The sequence below is a fragment of the Pygocentrus nattereri genome, chromosome 1 (assembly GCF_015220715.1).
Source record: "Pygocentrus nattereri isolate fPygNat1 chromosome 1, fPygNat1.pri, whole genome shotgun sequence".
Lineage (NCBI taxonomy): Eukaryota > Metazoa > Chordata > Actinopteri > Characiformes > Serrasalmidae > Pygocentrus > Pygocentrus nattereri.
This window is the reverse complement of record NC_051211.1, coordinates 34538750-34552642: the sequence shown is the minus strand read 5'-3', so window position 1 is coordinate 34552642 and position 13893 is coordinate 34538750. Positions and strand designations below refer to the sequence as shown.

Here is a 13893-nt window from a genome sequence, read left to right as displayed (position 1 = left end):
TCATCATGAGCAGAAATGGAAACTCTTGGAGGTGTTTCAGAGTGGAGGGAGTTCGGAGGGGTGGGCTTGGAAGGGGTGGTAATGGTGGAGGGAGGGGCGGCGCGGCACTGGAGGGGGGTGTAAAAGGGGGCGAATTAGCTCCATCGATTCTTTTTAGATGCAAATATTTTGTTATCTCCGCGTTACTTGCGCTGTTTTTCGGTGTTTATGATTAATTATCTGCTCTTGGTGAAAAATAAATCAGGCGAAAATGAGGGATCTCGCGGTGCAGGTCGCTGCTGCTAATTTCTGGTTGAAACTGACACACTAATTATAGAGCTCGCGCACTAGAAGGCAAGATTACCCCTGCCTTCTTCCACTTTAGTTTATATATTTTATTTTATTTTACATTTTTTTTATTATTACTATCAGATCCCCTTATATTTTACCAATTAAAAATCGCAAAGGCATTTTCATCGCCCCCAGGGATAAAAAAAACACACCCTCTCTCTTCCCCACAACACTGGCCATCACTTTCCCCCATCAGATTCATTGTGATGTATTAGATGCAATAAATTATCCCATGTAACAAAACATGGCTCGCTGAAAGGCAGATAATCTGGAGGGGAGAGATAAGGATTCATTATTCCTCATCATTATGGCTCTGCCTTCTTTCTTAATCAGCCTCTCTGATCCTGCAGGATCTGGGCGCCGAGCAGATAAGCGAGCAAGTCGTTTATAATTCTCCCCACCTCGGCCTAATATTTTAAAATCAAATCGAGGAGAGGGGGAAGAAGAAGAAGCGTAAAAAAGCAAAAAAAAAAAACAGCTAGCATGCAACCACAGAATGATAAAACAGAGAGAGAGAGAGAGAGATAGAGAGAGAGAGAGAGAGGGAGAGAGGGAGTAGAGGGTGTTGTGGCCATGCGCAGTCTCTCCTTTTTCCCTCATAGAGTAAACGTCAAAATGTTCCAATACGCCAAACGCGCAGGCAGAATTGCGCCTTATTTTGCGTTTATTATCCGTTTTTCGGACAATTTGCAGGTTTGATCCGCCTCAAGGCTTAAAATACTGACACTAATAAAACTCAGCAATGGCTAACGTGGCTTAAAAACGATTAATCTCACCCTAAAAAAATCACACATATTAGGAAAGAAACGATTCTTTCTGATTGAATGTCCAAATGAAGGCAATTTGTTTATATTTATTTGTTTGTGTTGGGTCAGTTGAGACAATTAGCTTAAAAAAACGCGATCTAGCAGCAACTGTGCAAAACAAACAGGAGCAAACCAGCTAAAAAAACTGAAAAATTAATCGGTTTACGAAGGTGATATCATAATCCCTCGGCCTATCTCCTGTAGATAAGATTGAGAGAGAGTTATAAATACCGCCAAAAAAGCATAAATAAATAAATTAATAGAATAAACAGAGCTGCCTGTTTTTTTTTCCTGGTGGGTTTTACACTTGGCTGTTGTCAGCTCGAAGTGTCACGCGCAATTTAACGGGAGATCGCGAGCGAGCAGAGGTGTCTCTCTCTCTCTCTCTCTCTCTCTCTCTCTCTCTGTCTCTCTCTCTCTCTCTCCCTCTCTCTCTCACACACTCAGTCAGTGATAGGCCGCAGAAATATCGCCCTCAGTCGCAGTTCATCCAGCTCACCGTGTTTACTGACACCACAACAGAAATAGACCCAAACAGAGTTCTTTTATAGAATTAATTCGTTTCTATTTCGACTCAAGGAACGAACTGATCCCTCTTCTCTCCTCCTTGGTCTTCCCGTCCTTCCATCTCTTCACAGTGTCGCGCTTCGCTCCCAGATCCCTTCACTGATAAGAAATGAAATCAGGGATAAATAATAAAATAGGAATTCCAGGCTGTCGCGTGTGAAGCTCCCAAATGCAACGAATTAAACTCATTAATTCAGAAGTGTTTTTTTCCCCCTTTAATCTCGTATTTATTCCGTTTCCAATGTGTCTCAATTATCTGGCTCGATTTGACCCCTTTTGTGTTTTCTTTATATCGAGAGCATCAGTATGCGCATCCATCACGGACGCCTATTCAGATATTAAAATCACTTATTACACCGAGAATCGCGACGCTTTTCTTTTTTTAATTTTCCGCTAAGCACTTTATTTACGAGATTATTAAATCATTAAATCATTAAATCATTTCACATCTACACGTGCTATTTTGGCTGAGTCAAACGTAAAGCCAGTATAAATGTAAAGCTCTGTCTGGCCTAGAAAATGTTAATCATTCTTTTATTGTTATTAATGTTGTTATTAACGTTATTTTTAAGAGCCTCGTTTTGGCTCCAGCGTGCCGCAAGTTTACACATTTGACGTTTGAGCCAATTATCTTCAATTTACTAGCTTAATTGAATTTCTTCTGCAAAGATAGATACTGGCCTCCTTCATCATCTCTTTCTATCCTCCTCTTCTTTTCCCCTTTTTCTCTCCCTTTTTTTCTTAGCCTCTCCATCCTGGCACTGCTCTCTCTCTCTCTCTCTCTCTCTCTCTCTCTCTTTTGTCATCTGTAATCTGCTGATCAGTGGGAAAGCAGCTGCATCGTTTTCAAGTTTGTTGCCTGTCTGGATTGTGATTCTCTCTCTCAGCACAAGGCCAAACCTTTATACCTCTGACCAGGCTCGCGCTCAACAATCTGCTTTTACCTTATTTTTCTCGCACATTTTTATATGTATTTTATTTGTATCAGTACTTTTTAAATTCAAAACCTCCCCTCAAAAAACCATCCCGGTTACGCAGATGAAACAGGTCATATATATGACTGGCATAGTTTACATTATTCTTAATGTACATTAAAAAGCTGAATTTTGTTTTTAACCTGTGAGAAAAGTCTAACCGCCAGCAGACGAGGAACCTCTGCGAAATGTATAAACGACCCCCGTCGTGTATATGGGTGGGGGTAAAGGAAGGTATATTCATGTGATCGCAATAGAGCGAAAAAGACCACAGAAGATTGTAAATGTGCTCATATAAAGGCAATAATAATAATATCAATAATAATAATAATAGTAATAATAATAATAATAATAATGATAATATGATTTTGATACAATTTAATGGGAAAAATTGACGCGCAACTTTTGACAAAATGATCTAGAATATGTACACCACAGCTTTGTGTGTGTTTGTGTGTGTGTGTGTGTGTGTGTGTGTGTGTGTGTGTGGAGAGATAGATAGACAGTGTATTTGTGTGCGCGCGCGCATCTCTGAGCATCATGGCATCTTTTTCTGTGTCAGTGTGAAAAAGAAAAGCAAACAAATAATAAAGAAAGAGGAATGCGCGATGCGGTAGTGATGAAGAGGATGGAGGGATGAAGGTAAAGTGAAAGTGTGTGCGACGCAGAAAAAAAGCTGCAAGCGCTAGAAATGGTACCTGCAGTCTGCATCTGCTCGGCCTGCAGCTCCACGAAGCCTCCGCGTTAAAAAAGCGCCCCAGCATATGTGTGTATGTGTGTGTGTGTGTATATGTGTGTGTGTGTGTGTGTGTGTGTGTGTGTTCTCTCTCTGTCTCTCTCTCTCTCTCTGCAACCTGCATCGACCCGGAACAGCTCGCGCTTGCCGTACAGTAAGTACGGTAACTGTGTGTGTGTGTGTGTGTGTGTCTGCGTGTGTCTGCGTGTGTGTAAGCTAGGAGCAGCCCGGTCTCTCTCTCTCTCTCTCTCTCTCTCTCTCCCTCTCCCTCTCGCGGGCGCGCGCACGCTGTAAATGCCATCGGCACCTCGATCTGTGTGTCACTTCACATCTGAAGCCCATCACACACACACACACACACACACACACACACACTCACACACACACACATACACAAAACACACACACGCGCACGCGCGCGCATCCATCCTTCTATCCAACCTTCTTTGCACGTACGAGCCAGTCTCCAGCGCTCAGGTCAGTCAGACTCTCCCTCTTATCTGCATTTCTGCCGCTTTATTGTTCGCTGTGTTTTCTTCCATCGTATTTTATAAGAGGGTTTCTATGGTGTGTGTGTGCGCGCGCTGGTGCCTCGTCTGCTGCGTCTCGCTTTCTCTTGTATTTTTCTCCCAATTTGTAATTCTTTTCGGACGTGCTTGGAGCTCGGAGGGCGCGCGCAGCACCACGAGGCTTTCTGCTTTCTCTTCACTTCAGCAGTTTCGCTCAGCAGGTCGGTGCAGCGGAATGATCGAGACGCTCGGTCTCAGCCCCGTTATCAGCTATTAGCGCGGTGTTCACTGTAGGCGGCTCCTCAGGTCGGCCGTGTCTCTGGCGCAGCGGGCTGAGTGTCAGCGGAGATTTCAGCCCGCTAGAAATCATAACTCGGGAGATCTGGCGCGTTTCAGCGTGTGTGTGGTTAGTTAGCAGGGTTTTATCGGCGCCTCGGACGATCCGCCGCTTTAGGAGTCTTTTTTTACTCTTTGCCCCCCGAGCACGAGCGAAGATGAGCGATTTTAATGATCTATTACCCCCCACCCCCCCCCCCCCCCCCCGCCCCCCCACCATAACCCGTGAAATTGATCTGATTAGAAGAAACCGGCACTAGCATGTCACCTGTGTGTGTGTGTGTGTGTGTGTGAAAGGTTCTGAAATCCAGAGATGAGGAGAAGACGCTAAAGGGACATCATAGTCCGTCTTTCATGGGTGCACACTTGTATATGTGTGTGTGTGTGTGTGTGTGTGTGTGTGTGTGTGTGTGAGTGTATCCGGTGATTGGAGCGTGAATGCGATTGAAACCACGCTGTTATTTTTATACACAGGCCAAGAAATGAGTCCCATGGCCTCCAATCTCCTCTGGAGATCAAACCGCAGGCCCAGATCTCTCAGCCTTACTGCTCAGACACTAAACAGCGCTAAAAACCTTCAGAAACAGCTTTGAGAGAAAATTACACAACCCAGTAATGCACGCAACTTGTCTCTGAGGCAGAATTTTGCTGCGTTATGATTTTTTTCCTTGGCCCTGATTAAGTAACGTCCTACCAGAATATGTTATGGGTTTTTAATATTTTGGTATAATTATAATTATTTTCAGAATTCATCACCTAAGAGGCAGCTAGCCCTTACCTTAGAGGCAGTTAGCTGTTGCCTTAGAGGCGATAGGTCCTTACCTTAGAGGCATTAAGCCCTTACCTTAGAGGCAGCTAGCCTGCCTCGCAGGCACTTGGCCCTACTGCAGAAATGGTTAGCCGACCTTAGAGGCATTTAGCCTCAACTTACACTATTACAGTCATATTACAGTCTAAGGATGTGGAAGTTAGCCTGCCTCACATGCATTTAACCCAATCTCAAATGTATTTTTAGGCGTTCAGAAGCTCCTTACTTCAGAATCATTTAGCATGTGCCTTAGTCTGCCTCATAACCACTTGGCCCCATAACTATGCGGCATTTCAAGACCTTTCCTTAATAACAATTAGCCATTGGGTGGCCTCTGTCTACCTCAAGTCAGAGTCATTTAGACCCTTCTTTAAAGCAATTTAGACTGCCTCAAAAAACGTTTGCATCATTACTTTAAAAACATTAGCCTACCTTAGAAACATTTAGCTCCCATTTTAAGGGTGTTTAGCCTCTACCTCAGAGACCTCAGCGGCGAGTAACCTCAGCCTCTGAGGCAGTAGGCTACCGTAGGAGCACTGTAGCCCCTATCTCAAAGGCATTTAGCGCCTACCTCAAAGCCGACAGTAGCTTCTCTCACGGACCGCGTGTGTCTTCATGTGTTTTTCCCTTTCTTCCTGATTTACCAAAAACCAAACCTGCTCTCTAGGCTCGCGCAGTTCCCCTCTTAAATTCGCCGTTTTAGTGTCAATGTCGTTCTTAGAAACACGTGTTTTCTCAGTCTGACGCATCTTTCTGAATTTTACACCTTTGATTCTGAGAATCTGAAGTAGCCCGAATATCGCGCGGCATTCAAAAAGAAACTTCGTTCTTGAAAAGACTTCAAAAGTACCAAGACAGATTAATCATACGGGCCCTTTATCTAACGGCTCAGCTAGAGAGGAAGGCTGGGCTGAGCAGCCTGTTCTTTATTATTATTATTATTATTACAAATGTACTGCGTTAATATTATTGTTGTCGCAAATTCATCAGCTATTTGTGTAACAGATAAAGCATAATTAACCACAAAAAACAACAACAACAACAAAAAAACAAAATAAAAATAAGCTTATCAGCCAAACCGTTGAGATCGTTTCGGTGTTAAGAGCTCGTTTCGGTGAGGGGGAGCTGAAGGGGAGAGGATCCTGAATCCTGAACACTGACAGCGTTTCCGCTCCGTTTCTGGGCCTGATAAAGCGTATATGAAGTAGAGCAAACGCTGCGGAACTCCGTATCCTCCTACTGTAGCTCCTGCCTTAGCCTCAGCCTCAGCCTCAGCCTTTATTTGTATTATTACATAGGTTTATTATTACAGGCCTTGGATACGGGTCAGCTGTGACGAGTTGTCTGTTACTGACACATCTATCTATCTATCTATCTATCTATCTATCTATCTATCTATCTATCTATCTATCTATCTATGCTTGTTTAGTCGATAGTAATAGTGATAATAATAATAATTATTGTAATTCTTCTTGTCATGATTATTCTTATTTATTGTTATTGTTGTGAGTAATGTTCAGTGTTTTTGGCAGGAGCGGATCACAAATGCTCAGGATTTATAGCTGAGTTTTAATGATCAAGCGACAATTAACACACCTTAAAATAATATATTTGTAAATGTTTTAATACCAGTGGAAATGGCGGTGTTGTAGTTAAAATAAAATACATTTATGTGTGTTAAAGAATAAATGTAATACCTACGATTACACACAAACAGTACTAGCAGTAATAATAATAATAATAATAGTAATAATAATAATAATAATAATAATAATAATAATAATAATAATAATAATAATAATAATAATAATAGTTGGTGTGTTATAATGTGCCCCGGATGCCCAGCAGGGCTGATGTTAGAGAAGCTGTTGTACAGTGTGTGAGAACGGCGGCAGGTTTTAAACAGCGCTGATGATGATAATACTGAGTTTATCAGCGTCCTCATCATCACACAGTTTCAGTGCAGCAGTGTGATTTTAATCTGCGCTGCCTCACACCATAATAACTCATATTATCTTACCCCATCTTACACTCTCTCCCCCTCTCTCTCTCTCACACACACACATACAAGCGCGCGCGCCCACTCTTGAATGGCCCTAATGTTCCGTTAATAAATTATTGATTATTAATTCTAGTTTATTTCAATGAGCGGAAAATTTTTGAAGAGGAGTGTTTTATATTTTATGTATTTACACTACGCTATATTTTCTCACCTCCTCGCGGGGAGCATACAGATATGATGCAATACATTTCCGTCCAGGTTCAGATGTGTGAGTGTGTGTGTGTGAGTGTGTGAGTGTGTGTGTGTGTGTGTGTGTGTGTGTGTGTGTGTGTGTGTGTGTGTTAGACCTTCCACTAAACCAGCGTTTTCTGTTTTCTCATCCAAGCACACGCGTTTTATGTACAAAAGCATGGAAGCACACGTGTCAATCATTTGTAGGGACCCACACACACACACACACACACTTCTGCACTTCTGTCAGTCACGTACACACGGGGCGCGCCGCTCGCGGTTTTTATTCGACTGTCTGTTTGTGTGATTCGGTCCAATAATGACAATAATAATGAAAATAAATGAGTGAATAAACGTAAATAATGACGAGAATGAAGGTAAAACTGTGAAGCGAAAGCGTCTCGCGCTACACTCCTCCTTCCTCCTCTCGCCTTCACCCAAAACTCATTTCCTGCCTGTTTACTGAGCGGTGACGTCACGACCAGTGTGTGTGTGTGTGTGTGTGTGTGTGTGTGTGTGTGTGTGTGTGTGTTACTCTATTGCATTGTATCAATCTGCTCGAACTCTGCAGCCAAACCGGGGCATTAAGACACCAAATACACCGACCTGCCCGACCACCCCCCCCAACCCCCTCCCACCCCCACCCTCCAAAACCGGCCAGTACAGATGAGCTGAGGAGCGCGCGAACAATAATAATAATAATAATAATAATAATAATATCATCATTCTAATGTTCTTAAAAAGGTCTCATAGACATCTTCATCCTCCTCTTCTTCTGCTTTTATTCTTCTTTTTCGTCTTGTTCACTTTCATCATCTTCATCTTCTTTGTATTATTTATCACTATCATCATCATCATCATCATCATCATCATCATCATCATATTTCCTTATCTTACATTATTATTCATCATCTTTATCATCGTAATCATTCATTACGATGTACTGTCAACATCAGCTTCTTCTTTTTCTTGCTATTTCCCTTCTGTCTTTTTATTTATCGTCTTGTTTAGCACCATCATCGCATCTTCATCTTCATCCCCCTTTTCTCATTTCTGCTCTTCTCCTTCTTTTGTTTCTACTTAACGTCATCATCATCATCATCATCATCATCACATCATAATCGTCGTTGTCTTCACGTCTTGCGCGCATGGCAGTGCACTCGGACAGCCTTAGCCAGCTGATTAGAACGATACTGAAGATGAAGATGAGGAAGAGGAGGGTGAGGGGGCGCAAGAGAGGAAGCGGGAGAGCTCTGCAGCAAAAAGCGAGAACACGAAGCTCCGCTGTGGAAAAAAGAACGCGTTGAAAAAAATAAATAAATAAACGCGCGCGTGTCACCGCGAGAGGACGCACTGTCACAATTTAAAGAGAGCTGCTGCTCTTTCACTCACACACACACACAGAGGCAACAGGTCACACGAGCCTCGATCCTTCAGTGCACTGAATCCTCAGGCCTGCTGTTAATGTTAGAGCTTTTCTAATCCACACAGTCCAATTCAGCAGTCTTACAGTCACTAAGTGGATGAAATCAAGCAGAACCGAACTAGAAGATCTATAAACAAACCGAAACAGGCGAAAATAAAAGATCACTATAATAAAGATACAGAGTGCTCAGTAGGCTTGAAGCTGCAGGGTTTAATGTATTTATATACCAAGAGGCGTCTGTTTTTAATATATAATATTCTATATGTCTATATGAAATTATTTCAGCATCCAATGTCGTACTATAAGCATACGCTCCCTCTCTCTCTCTCTCTCTCTCTCTCTCGCTCTCTCATATATATATATATATATATATATATATATATTTTTTTTTTTTTTTTTTTAAATATATACACTCACCGGCCAGTTTATTAGGTACAGTTAGCTTGTTAATTGCTTTATTAGTTCAGTTGCTTGTTAACACAAATAGCTAATCAGCTAATCACCTGGCCGCAGCTCAATGCATTTAGGCATGTAGAGGTGGTCAAGACAACTTGCTGAAGTGCAGACCATCAGAACGGGGGAAGAAAGGGGATTTAACTGACTTTGAACGTGGCGTGGTTGTTGGTGCCAGACGGGCTGGTCTGAGTATTTCAGAAACTGCTGATCTCCTGGGATTTTCATGCACACCCATCTCTAGGGTTTACTGGAGAACGGTCCGAAAAAGAGAAAATATCCAGCGAGCAGTCAGCTGTGTGGACAAAAATGCCTTGTTGATGTGAGAGGTCAGAGGAGAATGGGCAGACTGGTTCGAGATGATAGAAAGGCAAAAGTAACTCAAATAACCAACCAACATCTCTGAGGAACGTTTCCAACACCTTGTTGAAAGTATGGCAGGAAGAACTAGAGCAGTTTTTACTAGCAAGGTGTACCTAATAAAGTGGCCGGTGAGTGTGAGTGTGTGTGTAAATGGGAGATGGGTGGAAGACCTCCTAGTTCTCCTGGTCATTTTTCCTAGGCCCACTTTATTCAATTAGGCGTGGCCCCTCCTCCTTTCTGATGACACAGAGAGAGGGAGAGAGAGAGAGAGAGAGAGAGAGAGAGGGAGAGAGAGGGAGAGAGAGAGTGTGTGTGTGTAAGACCCTCCTTAAGTTGCGTCGCGCCACAGCTGTCTGCGAGCATTGAGCTGCCTGGCGCCATCCTGAAAGAATGCCTTCACTGTAAAAAAAAAAAAAAACAGCGAGTGAGCGAGAGGGAGGGAGTGAGCGAGAGAGAGCGAGAGGGAGGGAGGGAGTGAGGGAGGGAGGAGGAAGGGAGGGAGGGAGAGAAGAGGTGGAGGTTGAGCTCCGAGCATAAACCCAGATTTGATCAGAGAGTTAAAAGTTGCGCTGAACGCCAGCAGCTCCAAAAGAGGCTCGGGACTTGTTGAGCTTCTCGAGAGAGAAAGAGAGAGAGAGAGAGAGAGAGAGAGAGAGCGAGAGAGAGAGAGAAAGAGAGCGAGAGAGAGCGAGAGAGAGAGATAGAGAGAGAGAGGGAGAAAGAAAGAAAACAAACAAGACAAACAACAACAACAAGAAAAACACAAGGCAAAGAAACACGCACGACCTGGGACTTATCTTCTTTGAATAATTTTTCCACACATCTGTATGTATATTTTTTTGTTTCTTTCTCTTTTAAACGCACGCCTGTGACGTTTAGAAGCGGCGCTCTATTTATTATTTACCTCGAAGAAAGTTGGCGATTTTTTTGTTCCGCCAATGAGAAATAAAAGAAAGACGGCAGCTGGGCAAGAGAAACGGACGGAACGCAGAAGCTGAAAAGAAAGAGAGAGAGAGAGAAACAACACAAACTGTTTTCTCCCGTTTGCAGGTGATCGGAAGCGATGCGAGATTTGAAGAAACGTGTGGATTAATCAGCGCGAGGAAGCGACCCGGACTGCTGATTATTACCGCTGAGACCGACGCCGTGACCGCTCAGACTTTTAGCGCGTGCTGCTGCTCGAGCCCGAGTGTATGAACGTTTGAGCGAGAGGGCAAACGAAAGACACAGAGATGGACGTGGGTGCGGAGCAGCCTCGCTGGATGAGCCACCACCACCCGGTGATCAACGGGCAGCACCCCGATTCGCATCACCCCGGACTGGGACACTCCTACATGGACCCCGCGCAGTACCCGCTCCCAGATGACATGGATGTATTGTTTAATATCGACGGGCAGGGCAACCACCCGTACTACGGGAACCGGGCCGTACAGAGGTACCCACCTCCGCACAGTAAGTGTCCTCTAGCACCGCGTTCACACTCTCTCTTTCTCTCTTTCTCTCTCTCACACACACTTACAAGGCTTTACCTTCATTTTACACTCGAACTACGACCCTAGTCGAACTACGAGCTGGCCCTATTTACTCACAGCGCGAGCCTTCATTTCACAACATCTGCACAAAAATTGCATTCGCTTTTTGTCTTACTGCTCAGCTCTGTGTTCATTTAGACCGTCATTCAACTCCAGTATACTTCAAAAAACCTAGACGCGCTTTAGAGTAATTTTCCTCAAAAACAGCACTGAGCCCAGTTTCCTCAAAAACATTTGGGACTGAAACCTCGTTTACTTTCCTTCTCTGTACAGCACAACATCCCCTCCGCTCCGAGACTAAGCGCTGGATGCGTTTACAGATCTAAGACGGAATATATTTTAATTCGCACTTAAACGCGTCTTTAGGCGTGTCATACAAAACGCGCTTCAACTCCCATTTACACTGACTTAATAATACAATAATAGCCCTCTAACAACCAGCGCGTACGCTCTACAGCAAGCACACTTGACTCGAAGCTCATTTGGCTTGTGTTTTAGACTTAAACAGTTCAGTTTCTCAAACGGCGAACTGGCCTTTCACAGCGAGTCCTCCAACAGAACTAAAGGGGAGCCAGCACAGCATTTTACAGACCCGCTTTAATTCCACTTTTATCAATGTAAATATAATTTTACACTCAGTCACAGGTGGGATGGCCTGCTCTTTCTGAGGTCTCCAGTTAAACACACGCAATACAATCTGGTATTTTTTACACAGCCGTCCTCCGACAAAACGCGCTTTGTTTTATTATTAACTAAATATAATAAATATTTGTATATAGATGTCGTAGTCAGTCTCATTGGAAACATGCTGGTGGATTCCCTGCACTGTACATCACGAATAAAACTCCACTCACGTTATAAACGGAATATTTTCACATTAGTGCAGCCGAAGCCGACAGAAGGCATTAACGCGACCTGTTCCTGGTATTAGCTTTTAAAAACAATTGTGTCAAAAGAAATGCGTTTTCTTGGAAAGCAGCTCGAGACTCAGTCATACCAAAAATGCAGATTTTTTTTTCCTTTTTAACAGACAAGAAAGGCAGTATTTCTGCGTGTTTTTACCTTTGAGCGGGTGGTGTGTCATCGGTTTCACATCTTTCTAGTATTTTTTTGATTGTTTTGTTGGGGGCTCTTTTCTCAGGGAGTAGCTCGAGCATTATAATATGAGGCCTGTGCGTATCTACCTATGCAGTAAATGTGTTTCAGATGAAATTAAAAGCAACATTAAATAGGGGTGCCTCGCGCGCATTTGGAAGACTATTATAGACTATATGAACGATGAGAACTATTATAATGTAGATAAACAATGTGCGCGTATGTGTGCGATGGCGAAGGCCTGCTGCTGTTTAATGAATTTGCCCATTTCAATATTGTGCAGCTGCCACACCAGCATGAGTAACTGCGCGGCTTTCTGCGATCTGACCTCAGCCTGATAGAAAGGCCCTATAAGCGATTATAAATGACACCGAAATAGTAAAAAAGGTCCTCGGTGAGAGAATTAAAGTGCGGAAGAGCTATTGCTTTAATTTATTGCCCATGACTTCCTGAGGGGAAAGCGTGACCTTGTTTCTCTATTGAGGCTTTTCTCTTTTTTTTGCTCTCGCTCTCGAACATCTCAATACTTTCAGAAATTACTCAGAGATGGAACAGATACTTGTGCTGGTGGAGGGGGGGGTGCAAGGGGGAGGGGGTAATCTAGGGTATTTGGGGTATCGAGAGTGGTGACAATGACAGTGAGAGTCCTGCATTAGCTTTTCATTGTGAAGTCTCTCGGTGTAATTACTGTAGGCCCAACGTGCAGTTTCACAATGTACCCTTCCAGTCAAATCGTCCCCTTTTTCCACATGCAAACCCGAGAGGGCCCTTTCTGCCACCTTAGACACGAATGAAGCTCTACATCAGTTAATGCACTATAATTTATTGGCTAAATCTCCCAGCAGAAACCACCAAGGCCCTAGCCTTAGTAGCAGATGTCAGTTTGGGTTTAGGACTGGATTTGATTTAGTTATGTTTTTTGCAGAAATAAAAAAATAAAAAAAAATAAAACACAACAACAGCAAACATGTACTCACTGTAAACCATACTGAATGATTACTAAAACATGCCCTAATGTTGGCATCATACTACTTATTTAGAAGGTACACTAATGACATTGCTTCATGTTTCATGTGCTAATCAAGTGTTGTGTTGGATGTCTGTTTTTCATTTGAAGTGGTTTAATCATTTGCTACTGGTGGCTGTGTTGATGTCTTGGGTTTACTAAAACAGTGTTCTTCAAAAGCATATTCATAAAAGTGTCACAGTCATACTGGTATGTCCTTGTTTCTCTAACAGTCCTCTGCTCTTGTGTGTGTGTGTGCGCGTGTGTGTGTGTGTATGTGCGTGTGTGTGTGTGTGTGTGCATGCTTTTTGTCAATCCTCAGGTAGTCAGGTGTGTCGTCCGTCCTTGCTGCACGGCTCCCTGCCCTGGCTGGACGGCAGCAAAGGCATCGGCCCACACCACAGCGCCTCTCCGTGGAACCTGGGCCCCTTCCCAAAAACCCCACTACACCACCATGGTTCCCCAGGGGCCCTGTCCGTCTACCCCCCAGTGTCCTCTTCTTCCTCCTCCTCCTCTTCCTCGCTGTCTGCCGGACACTCCAGCCCACACCTTTTCACCTTCCCTCCAACCCCGCCCAAGGACGTGTCCCCAGACCCGTCTATTTCCACTCCGGGCTCTGGCTCGGTGCGACCGGAGGACAAAGAGTGTATTAAGTACCAGCTGCCCGAGAGCATGAAGCTGGACCCGGCCCATAGCCGGAGCATGGCCAGCATCGGCGC

The 13893-nt window shown here is 43.7% G+C and overlaps 1 protein-coding gene across 3 annotated transcripts in view; it reads left to right on the top strand.

Annotated features, from left to right (window-relative positions):
• Positions 1-3734: 3734 nt before the first annotated feature.
• The window catches only part of gata3 (GATA binding protein 3), a 21351-nt gene continuing 11192 nt past the window's right edge, over positions 3735-13893 (top strand). The window contains exons 1-3 of one of the 3 annotated variants that reach the window (XM_017696910.2): positions 3735-3890; positions 10592-10993; positions 13497-13893. The exon at positions 13497-13893 is cut by the window's right edge and continues 149 nt beyond it. In XM_017696910.2, the coding sequence (XP_017552399.1) occupies positions 10774-10993; positions 13497-13893 (617 nt within the window). In that variant the 5' untranslated portion in view covers positions 3735-3890; positions 10592-10773. Of the gene's footprint in view, positions 3891-10077; positions 10994-13496 lie in introns of those variants that run through there. The other 2 variants (XM_017696909.2, XM_017696911.2) reach the window with 2 other exon arrangements.